Source organism: Salminus brasiliensis, chromosome 10, assembly GCF_030463535.1.
Source record: "Salminus brasiliensis chromosome 10, fSalBra1.hap2, whole genome shotgun sequence".
Taxonomy (NCBI): Eukaryota; Metazoa; Chordata; class Actinopteri; order Characiformes; family Bryconidae; genus Salminus; species Salminus brasiliensis.
Window position 1 is genome coordinate 32,576,812 of NC_132887.1, and position 12,000 is coordinate 32,588,811.

The 12,000-nt window shown below is 37.6% G+C and overlaps 1 protein-coding gene across 4 annotated transcripts in view; it reads right to left on the bottom strand.

Annotated features, from left to right (window-relative positions):
- The window catches only part of fancm (FA complementation group M), a 65,118-nt gene that overhangs the window by 30,718 nt on the left and 22,400 nt on the right, over positions 1-12,000 (bottom strand). For all 4 annotated transcript variants that reach the window (XM_072689868.1, XM_072689866.1, XM_072689867.1 and 1 more), the window contains exons 5-9: positions 4,169-4,300; positions 3,806-3,938; positions 3,368-3,460; positions 3,169-3,261; positions 2,783-2,979 (exon numbers count right to left, since the gene is read on the bottom strand). In XM_072689868.1, the coding sequence (XP_072545969.1) occupies positions 2,783-2,979; positions 3,169-3,261; positions 3,368-3,460; positions 3,806-3,938; positions 4,169-4,300 (648 nt within the window). The remainder of the gene's footprint in view (positions 1-2,782; positions 2,980-3,168; positions 3,262-3,367; positions 3,461-3,805; positions 3,939-4,168; positions 4,301-12,000) is intronic.

Genomic DNA, 12,000 nt, shown 5'->3' on the forward strand with positions numbered 1-12,000 from the left:
ATTTCTTGGACACAGTTTATATTATGTACTCCCGGTCAGGAGTTCATCTATATGTATTACAATGTATGTTCTATGTTTCCATATAAGGAGTAAAAGCTGAGTGTGCAGTCAGTGTCTCTCATCCATTTAGGCCATGACAAGAAATACTTACCTCTGTGAATGCTGATTGGGCCAGAGGGCCAGTTCAGGTATGCCAGGGTGTTATAAATTCCCATGCTGGAAAACATAAGTGCAGTTCTGGCTGGAGGATTGTTTGTTCAGACTTTGAGAGAGAAGCATAACTCATTGTCTTGGCCTAGATAGAAGAAAGATCAAGACTGAGACCACACTCAGTTTTACCCAGGGCTGATTAAATAACACCCGCCAACATTCTTATATTTAGCATGATGATTTGTCAAATTTCTACATTTTTCCATTGACGAAAAAAATGTGTCCAATGGGTTATTTCAATAAACTGGCAAAACTAGTTTTGGACACAATTTTCCAATATTCACAGTCCTTCAATGGTAGACATGTTATGTAAAACAACAACAGTGCCAATTATCCTCTTTTTAAATCAAGCAGCCAAAAGGCATGATGTGTATGATTTATGAGACATTGCATGTCCTACAACGTGAATATTGCATATGAGCACAATGCAATATATTGTGCAGTCTTAATGTTAGAGATGTACATTAATATATGACACGGTAAAACAGTAAATGCAATCTAGTACTGTATTTCTAAGGATCAGGGGACCTGTACGCTACTGATTTTCTTTGGGTTTTCTTTTATATGTTTTTGGTTTTCCTGTTTGTTGTTTGTTTGTTTTTTTGGTGACAGAGTTATCATTTATAGAAGATTTAAGGGAGCTTTATTATGTGGGAATGGAGCATCACTGAAAATGAGGGTTATCTATCTTATCTTATCTATCTTATCCTCAATGTATTTCCAAGCTGTCAATAAAGGCTAATATTTTTAGTCAGTATTTCCATGCACTTGATGCACTGCTGCAATCAGTGCACACTGCAAGCATAACAACAAAGGTGTTCAACACAACGGAAAAAAGGCATACACACTGTGTGCAGAATTATTAGGCAAATAAGTATTTTGATCACATCACCCTTTTTATACATGCTGTCCTACTTCAAGCTCTATAGGCTTGAAAGCCAACAACCAATCAAGTAAATCAGGTGATGTGCATCTCTGTAATGAGAAGGGGTGTGGTCTAATGACGTCAACACCCTATATAAGGTGTGCTTAATTATTAGGCAACTTCCTTTCCTTTGGCAAAATGGGTCAGAAGAGAGATTTGACGGACTCTGAAAATTGCCAAATGTTTGAAGCGTGATCACTGGACAATTAAGCGTTTCATGGCAAATAGCCAACAGGGTCGCAAGAAACGTGTTGAGAAAAAAAGGCGCAAAATAACTGCCCATGAATTGAGGAAAATCAAGCGTGAAGCTGCCAACATGCCATTTGCCACCAGTTTTGCAATATTTAAGAGCTGCAACGTTACTGGAGTATCAAAAAGCACAAGGTGTGCGATACTCAGGGACATGGCCAAGGTAAGGAAGGCTGAAAAACGACCACCTTTAAACAAGAAACATAAGATAAAACGTCAAGACTGGGCCAAGACATATCTTAAGACTGCTTTTTTAGGTTTTATGGACTGATGAAATGCGAGTGACTCTTGATGGGCCAGATGGATGGGCCCGAGGCTGGATCAGTAAAGGGCAGAGAGCTCCACTCCCACTCAGATGCCAGCAAGGTGGAGGTGGGGTACTGGAATGGGCTGGTATAATCAAAGATGAACTTGTGGGATCTTTTTGGGTTGAGGATGGAGTGAAGCTCAACTCCCAGACCTACTGCCAGTTTCTGGAAGACACCTTCTTCAAGCAGTGGTACAGTCGGTATCGTTCAAGAAAAACATGATTTTCATGCAGGACAATGCTCCATCACATGCATCCAAATACTCCACAGCGTTGCTGGCCAGTAAGGGTCTAAAATAAGAAAAAATGATGACATGGCCCCCTTGTTCACCTGATCTGAACCCAATAGAGAACCTGTGGTCCCTCATAAAATGTGAGATCTACAGGGAGGGAAAACAGTACACCTCTCTGAACAGTGTCTGGGAGGCTGTGGTGTCTGCTGCACACAATGTTGATTGTAAACAGATCAAGCAACTGACAATCTATGGATGGAAGGCTTTTGAGTGTCATCGTAAAGAAAGGTGGCTATATATATATATATATATATATATATATATATATGTATATATAAATAAAGGTGGCAGATATCCTCCTAAGATAGCCAAATCTTAAAAAAAAAAAAAAAAAAACCCACTCCAACTTCCAAAAATATTAAGCTTGAGTCTTTTGGGTTGATTGAGTTGTTGTTCAATAATAAAAAGAATCCTCTCAAATACAACTTGCCTAATAATTCGGCACACACTGTAAAGCCAAGAGTCATCCCTGTGCTGGAAAGAATGGTAGTCTCGAAGAGTTTGTTAGCAATTATATGAATTTGAATACTGTGATGGTAAATAAAACCTGTCACTGATTACTGAAAAATGGTATGAATTCTGGATATGGCATTTTTTATAGAAAAATGTCCCCCCCCCCCCATTTATGTTTCTGGCCTAATGTCTTGACACTTGTTTGTGCCTTTTCCAAGCAGAAAAACCCAAAATAAACATTCACTATACTTTAAACCTGGCATGAATAATACTGGGCTGTATATACATACACACGCACACTTTAATGCAAATGGAACACAAGGTTATAGTGACCAGTGATTGTACCTCAAGCTGTTCCTTCTGAGTAAACCCTCTAACCCCCTTCCGTGCTGATGCCTGCCCCATAAAAGTCATAACCCTAATCAGGGGCTGGTGGCGGTTAAGCATCTCTGCAATCTCCTGAACGCTCTCACGAAAAGAAGAGAAGATCATCACTCTTGTGCTCACTACTTCTGAAATGTCTCCAGAGCCTGGATCACTGCCTAGGACAAACAAAATGTGTTCAATTTCACTTTGAAGATCATTTTTACAAATCATTTATATAGAAAAATGTATCAGAGATGGTGTCAAAATAATTAGAATTATAGAAAAGATTCAAATACAAAAAGTAAGCAAAGCATGAAAACGTGATAAGTGGAGGCATTCGAATAAGAAAAAAAGGGATAGTTTACCTGAGTTTTCAGACCAAGCACTGAAATGCTGTAGAACTACCTCATCCAGTTTATGCAGTTTGGGGTGACTGTAAAAATATTGCTCCTCTGGGCCTAAAATAAAACCAAACCACTGATTAGGATAGTCTAATTAGGTCATAATATAATAACATAATGGTTTTAAAAAATATTACCCCTATTAGTGGTAAAAAAATACAACCTTTCATAAATGTAAGAAACATGGCCTCCATTTCTTTATAAAAAGTCATAAAGATAGTGCTGCGCTGGAGTTCGTTTCTGGCTCGTGTCAACTCTGGAAAAATATGAATCTGCATTTATTTATTTATTATTAAACATATTTTGAACGTATATTACTTTTGAACATTCACATGTATATATGAAAACCGACTGAACTGCTTACAATAATGAAAAATAAACCATGTTAGCAAAACTTATTTTGTAAGCCAAACTTCTGTATTGCCATCTAGCGGTTGAATGAAGAACCTGATCCTGATAGCTGTGTCAGATCATATAAGTTGCTGAGCGTTGCATAAGGTCACAGTCACAAGACGTAGTTCTTCACTCAACCGCTAGATGGCAATACGGACCTAACAGTCACAGGACAGTTTAACAGTTTAAATTAAAAGGTAAATAGCACCTTTAGAGTCCAGCATGATGTTCTGTAAAAACAGAAATAAAGATCGCAGGCCCATCTGCTGTAGAAGTTCATACCCATGGTACAGGCTTATACACAGAGCAAAATCTCCCTCCAATGTGCCATGTTGTGCTCCCTGTCACCAAGGAGAGGGGGGGGGGGGCAGAACTAAGTAGGCTCATCTTTACAGTTATACTTTATGGACTCCTAGTTTTCAATATGTTGACCATAATATACAATCAGAAAGAATTTACCAAAAAAAAAAAAAAACTGAATATAAACAAATATAAAAAGTTATATTCGTAAACTTATGACATCCATTTATTAGCCAATATGAACACTATTACTTCTAGTAGTATGCAGTACCATAATGTGAGGTGGAGGGTTGCGCCTGAACTGTTCCCGGGCCAGAATAAGCTGGTACTTGGTGAGGGTGCGAAGGTCATGATGTTTAAGCACCCTCATCTGGGTCAGTCGAAATGTGAACTTCTCCAGAACCTTCTCAGAAGAAACAAAAATGGTCTGAACACAACACTACATATGGCCCACAAACAGAATAATTTTAGTATTTTGTTTAAATCATTGTCAAACTCCACAAAGAAACCATGCAGCCAATGCGCATGAGCTTAATGAGAATAAAGTAGTAATTTAAGTAGTTTTAAAGCAGCATTATAGAGAATGGGTTTGAGTTGGGTCTGTGCTCATGGGCTCCCCCAGCAAGTAAAAAGTATAATTCACAACAAACAAAACAAAATTGTGCTTTGAGCCCCCTTATGGCAGATGTGCATTTAACATGGTAGATACTGAACCGACATCTAAAGTTAAAGAGGAATGTGGACTAATGTGGTAGCGTAATTTGTGTAAAATCCTGTAAGTAAACAATTACTTCTAAGTCGATCATTTTGTCAGATGACTAACAGTTTCCTCGGATAGTATCCAAGTATTTAAATATAGTGCTAGTTCTGCTGGCAGAAATGCCTTGTTAATGTGAAAGGAATGGCCAAACTGATTTGAGCTGACAGAAATGCCTCTGCTTCTATCAAACACTTTCAAAATGATACAGAATTCAAACTTCTTTGTAAAAGTCATGACAGTTAAGCCTTTTGCAACCAGCTTAATCCTCTTCATTCAAAAGAATTTTTTTAAGGGATGGATATGCGATCAAGAAAGTATGAGCCAGCTGGATCAAAAGCAGGCTTTTCTACAAATCATTATATAAGCAGATTAAACATTCGCCTGCCCATCATTTTGCCCAGAGTCATGGACTCATTTGCATAATTCTGGAGAAGGGTTTATTTCAGTCTAGGGTGACTCACCTAGGCCTAATGGTCTCTGCTCACTTATTCTAGTTAATAAAAAATGTTCTCACACCAGAGCTGTGGAATGTTGCTTTTAAAACCAGACCCATTTGAATTAATTACACAGAGGAAAAAATATATAGAATAATTTGCTTTCCACTGATGTCACTTCAGATGTGTGACCATGCTCAAATGTATCACAATGGTCATATAGACAGATCAATAGTTTTTTTGTGCTGTTACTGGCTGTATTCTGATACTCACTCTGCTGAGTAAAGGGTTGTGTGTGTGGTTAGTGAACATCAGTAAACATTTTCTCAAACTGATAAAACAGGCCAATGATCAACCCTCACAAAACAATGAAAATGTAAAGACATAAGTGAAAAATGTTGTATCCCATGTGACATTTGAGTGTGATATGCTGTTAAGGGATATATGGATGCATACCTGTAATACCTCTGTTTTTTTTTATCTTTTAGGTGTCTCAAATGGAAACCACAATGTACTATATCCAATATGATTCAATTTAAAACAATAAATGAAAAGGGAATAAACAGCAACAACAAAACCAAAAAAACATGCAATGCAAGCTTAGTCTCAAGCCCAACCCTATCTTAGTTTGAAAGCTATCTTGCTAATAGTAGCTACCCACAGAAACCAATATTTTGGAATGTTTTGAATGAGTCCATACTTTTCAGTGATTTCAAGTATTTAAGTATATTTTAGCATTGTTGATACTGCAGTGCACAAAACAGTCTACAAGGTTGGTTAAGATTGTGACTTTTTTTTCTTACATGGACCCTCACTCATTAATGTACAGTAGAACCTTATTAAATTCTTTATCGTATCTGTCTTAACCCTGTATATCTACAGAATGTGTACAACTAACAGGTCTCATGGGGAAGCAGAGAAAGAGTTTGAACACCATTAACTGAATACCCCTTTCTGTATGTATCAGTCTCTCACATCGTTCTAGTTATTTGGCCTATATATCTTTACTGTTCACTGAGATTTGTGGGCAGTTTATGCTCAGCTCTCATAATTCCAGATTACAGCATTTTAAATTAGGTTGAGTTCTGGATTTTGACTGGGCCATTGCTACACCTTCATTCTTTTTTTCAGCCTGGTTTAGATGTATATGGTGTGCTTGTAATCATTGCTTTCTTCTGATTTCATAGTGGAGTTAACTGCAAGGTGCTCAGCTCCTGTGGCTGTAAAACAAGTGCTTGACAGTCAGCAGTCTGGCGTTTGTGTGAATATGCTGTATTCGGTTTTCTGCAAATGTGGTACTGTGCAGTATGGCCAAACATCTCCAATTGTCTTATCTGTATAAAGGACATCATTCCAGAGGTCTTGCGGTTTGCAAGTTCCCAAACTTAAACCGTACTGCCATGATATACACAATGCATCCGGAACGTTTTCAGATATTTTTACCTTTTGTTGTGTTGCGACTTTGTGCTTTAAAAAAAAAAAAAAAAAAAACATATTGAAAAGAAAAGGATACAAATATTGCACTGATAAGTAGTTAGACCCTTTATTCAGTTCCTTTGGCAGCAATGAAAGCCTCTAGCCTCCTTGGGCATGATGTACCAAGTTTGCTCCCCTAGATTTGGGGATTTTCTGCCTTTCTTCGTCTCTGCAGATTCTTTCAAGCTCGGTCAGAATGGATAGAGACCATCAGTGGAAATCCATTTTCAAGTCTCTCCAGAGATGTTAGATTGAGTTTATGTCAGGGCTCTGGCTGGGCCACTCAGGGACATTCACAGAACTGTACCTAAGCCACTCCTGTGTTGCTTTGGCTGTGTGCATAGGTTTACGGTCTTGTTGGAAGGTGAACCTTCAGCCCAGTCTGTGGTTCTGAGCACTCTGAATATCTCTGAACTTTGGAAAACACCTGAATGATATTCGTCTGCGACAGAAGTTACTAAGGATAATACTAAAGAGGTGGTTAAACTGGCCCAGACGATGTCCGATGCCGTCATTTGCTCTGGTCCCATCCCAATGAGGCGCGGCGCTGAGTCCTACAGCCGACTTACAGCGCTGAACCGCTGGATGTCCAAGTGGTGTTCGGAAAATCATGTGGGCTTCATAGATAATTGGTTACAGTTTGAGGGCAAGCCTGTTTTTTTTTAGGTAGGGATGGCGTCCACCCCACGCGGGAGGGTGCTGCCTTACTTTCGTGCAGTCTCTGATCCAGAGCCGGGACCGGGCCACAGACAGTCAGAGGCTAAACCGACCGTCTGCGAGCTGCTTTGAGGCGTCACCCAGGTTTCACCATATTGAGACTGTGTCTGTGCCCCGAATTAAACCCAAACATAGAACATCTAAATCAGCTCGTTTTAATAATTTAATCAGTGTTAAATTCTCGCAATCAAACGAAAACAGCAGCACCTTATACCTAAAGCTCGATCTACTTAACATTAGATCACTAATCTCGAAAGCAGTGATCGTAAATGAAATTATATGTGATCAGAAACTAGAAGTTTTCTGCCTCACTGAAACCTGGATTAGACCTGATCAATATATAGCACTAAATGAAGCCACCCCCACAGGATATAAATATGTACATAGCCCTAGATTATCAGACAGAGGAGGTGGAGTATGCATAATCTACCAGAATACACTAGAGATTATTCAAAAACACTGTAACACCCTCACTTCTTTTGAGATTCTCTACATCAATATTTCAAATCCAGCCACAAATAAAAATGCATTCACACTGATTAATATTTATAGGCCTCCAGGGCCCTATTCTGAAAAATTACTATTTAGTAATTTTGCTGCAGACTTTGCAGTGTGCAGCGACAAAGTTATAATAGTAGGAGACTTTAATATTCACTTTGAAAAAGCAGACGATCCATTAACAAAGGCGTTTGTATCAATTTTAGATTCTGTTGGCATTACACAAAACGTAACTGGACCCACACATTATTGTAATCATACCCTAGATTTAGTCCTGACCCTGGATGTTAGCATTGATCAGCTAAATATTCTACCTCAAAGCTCAGTAATATCAGATCATTATCTAATCTCCTTTGAGCTACATCTTAGGCAAAATGTTAATTCGTCCCCCCAACATTGTCTAAAGCGCACAATAACCACAATGCCAGCTGTACAGTTTACCAAAAACCTCCCACCCCTATCGACCTTAGCTTACACTCTGTCAGACCAAACGGAGCTAGTTAAATTAACAAACAATCTAGAAAATACCCTTCGATCAACCTTAGACAAAGTAGCACGGTTTAAAAATAAAATGATGAGGCAAAAAAGGCTCGCACCGTGGTACAGTGATCATACTCGTACCTTAAAACAAACAGTGCGGAAACTAGAGCGTTAATGGCGGACGACCAAACTAGAGGCGTTCCACTCTGCGTGGAAGGACGGCCTTAATCAATAAAGAAAGGCACTCATTAAAGCTTGCTCAGTGTATTTGGCCTCGCTGATCGAGAAAAAGAAAATCAATCCCAGAGCTCTTTTTAATGAGATCTCTAAACTTACTAAAAGCCAGGCAGATACTCAACCCCAGATTCCAACATCTTTAACCAGTCATGTTTTTATGGACTATTTTAATAATAAAATAGAAAATATTAGACAACAAATCCAACCCTGCTAATTAAATCAAACATGGCCATCACCTGATGTAGCTGCTTTAGAACATAACTTAGTTGTAGAACAAAGGCTGGAAACCTTCTACCCACTTCCACAGCCTGAACTAGAAAAAATTATTTCCTCAGCTAATTGTACAACCTGTACACTCGACCCAATTCCCTCTAAATTGCTAAAAGAAATACTCCCAGTTATAATCAGACCTCTTTTAACAATTGTAAATTCATCCCTTTGCCTTGGGCATGTACCCCAAACCCTTAAAATAGCAGTTATAAAACCTTTAATCAAGAAACCAAATCTTGATCCTAGCATATTATCTAATTATAGATAATAAATAAATTAATAAAATTTAGAAAAAGCTGTGGCCCAACAACTCTGCTTATACCTGAGTAAAAATTACATGTATGAGAAATTCCAATCTGGATTTAGACCAAATCACAGCACAGAGACAGCCCTAGTGAAGATTACAAATGATCTCCTTCTTGCCTCTGATCAAGGCTACGTATCTTTATTAGTCCTACTAGACCTTAGTGCAGCCTTTGATACAATAGATCATACTATATTACTTATTAAGACCTTATATAGACACAAGTGTCTTTCCAAATTATGTCTAATCACAGCCCAGTATTATCAGGCAACTAGAAATATTGTATATATTACTCTGAAACATACATTATACAGTCATTTCTTTTAAAATTCTTTCCATCAACACTACGAATCCGGCCAGAAACAAGAACTATAATATTTATAGGCCCTACTCATAATTGTTAAAAGAATTCAGTGACTTTGCTGCAAACCTAGTAGTATGAAATAATGTAATAATTGTAGGACAATTTAACATTCATTTGGACAAGGCAGACATTACCACTCTGCCTAAAAGGACAGCTTTGAGTACATAGAAGGGCACTCACTAAAGCACACTTTGCTTTCAGTATCTGGTGTGACCCGCTTGTGCAATGCCCGCATACTTAACGTTTCAAAAGTTGATAAGTCTCACACATAGGAATGGGCTAAAATGTAACCTATGTACAAAACAGAATATGTGGAATGACCTCAGGAGTTAAGTCAAAGTCATCTTTGCAACACCACTGTCAGTCATGAGAACCGTGGCCAGTCTCCTCATTTATGATGTCTGTATTTGAGTCGTTAAGTCAGGGATAAGTATATAAACCGTGTCACAGAACATTCTGACTGAACACCTTAGTTATCTAAGCACCTCAAAGACACACATCCAGATCAGTACACAAAATTCAAGGTAAGGGAGATTTGTCCAAATGTTCATAACCACAAAATGTTACCTTCCCAGTTTGTCCAAGTACACATTTGTTCCATTTTCCAAGCAGCTGGGAAATGCAATATAAATGCAATGTTGCCATTAAGCAAAAATTTACTTTTAATTTGTTTGTTTGTTGTTGTTTTTGTTTTTTTTTGTTTTTTTGGGGGGGCGCTGATATTTTGTTGAAATGAGTAATTGGAAACAATTAAAAAAAGAAAGAAAAAAAGCACTTAAAGCTGCTATATGGCATGTGTTTCAGTTGTTTAAACTTATCTTTTTTCATTGTTTTGGCTGCTATAGTGAACTATATATTTTTTGTTTTTGCTCATTAACAATCTTTTTTACTATTCTTTATGGTTTGCTTGAATTGAAATGCTACTAAGATTGTTTTATTATATACATTTCATTATTAATCTATATTTCATATATCGGTTCAGCTACATCGCAAATGAGGGTCATGGTCAAATGTACTCAGAGTTTAAATAAAGGTTTAATAAGATTTTTGTTTAGCATTTGCTTTGGCTGTGTTTTGTAGTCTCTTACCTTAGCAAAGTTATAAATGTCAGATAGTTTAGGTTACTTACACACCTATGATATAGGTTATTATGGTAAAGCAATGAAATCACTGTACTGTTTATTTGTATATGGCATAATAACTTGTTTTCCGCCTGTTAAAAGTTGTGTTCTTACAGAGTTGTCTTACATCATATATGCAAGTATGTCGAATACTGTATGATCAACATTATTTACACCATGAAGTGTATACCAGCTCAGTTACCTAACATGTTCCATATTTTTTGATACATAAAATCCCACACTAAAGACCTATTCATGCAGATACAGTAGCTGTGAGTATTTGTGTGGCCCGAGGCGTGGCATGATTCCTGGCCTGAACAACTGTACCAGTCTGGCCCTGATGACAAATAATCACCTTTTTGTCTCCGATCCAGGCAGCATATTCTTGCTGGTGTTACTCAACTTGTGCAAAGTTTGATACAATAGACCACACTATTCCCTCAAAAATGAAATCACTTCAGACATAGGTTGTAGATTCAGGGGTTCATGGACATAGGGATTTGTGGTAAACAGAGATATTGGTGCGGTCATTCCACCATTTGTTGTCCTATGTGCTACCTGCCTCAGACTATACTGAAGCTTACATGGACTTTATCACAATTCCACCTTATAAGCAGTTCCAATGCAAGGCACATAACTATAAGATTAACAAGTTGCCCTGAATTCCAAAGTGGAACAGAGTTTACACGGACACTGAAATTAAGGTGGAACTGCATTTATGTTCGCAGTAAATTTAAGGTGGAACATCAATTAACATAGCACTAAAATTAAGGTGGCACAGAATTCAAGTTAAATAAACAAAAACTTACCACCCCACACACAATAAGCCCACTAATTGTTAAGAATTTTGTTTAATTTCTCACCAAAAAATTTAAAAAAAGTAGTATGTCAACATAATTTGTTGTTTTCATACTAGTAGTTATAATCAATTATATGCTTAGCAGTAGTGATGGTAATATAATATATCAGTAAATCCAACAATAACAATGGACTTGTGTGGTGTTAAGGTGACCCAAGTTTTTAGGTGCACAAACGGGGTCAAATAAAATAATGATTATGCCAAATTGATTTATATAGAAATGTGCCAGTTGTACAATCTTTCTGAATCAATGTGATTCTAGATTATTTGAGAATTGGGTATGGTAAAACAATCTTTCAAAACTGAGTGGCTCAGGTGTAGAGACGAAGAGCTGGGAGAGATGCTAAATAAATTTCTAAATAAACATTTCTAAATAAACCTCTTTCAGTTGGGACAGTGGGCATACTCTCTACCTTTTTTCATCTTTTTTCTCTACAAATGTGTGCTTAAAGTGTCTATGGGTTCTATTCAGAGATTTACTTAAATGTATCAGAGGAACATTTAAATGAAAGGGAATTTGAAAAACCTAGGGTCAGGGTCAAAGAACTTGACCCTTCTGCCTATTAACAGTATACTTCACTAA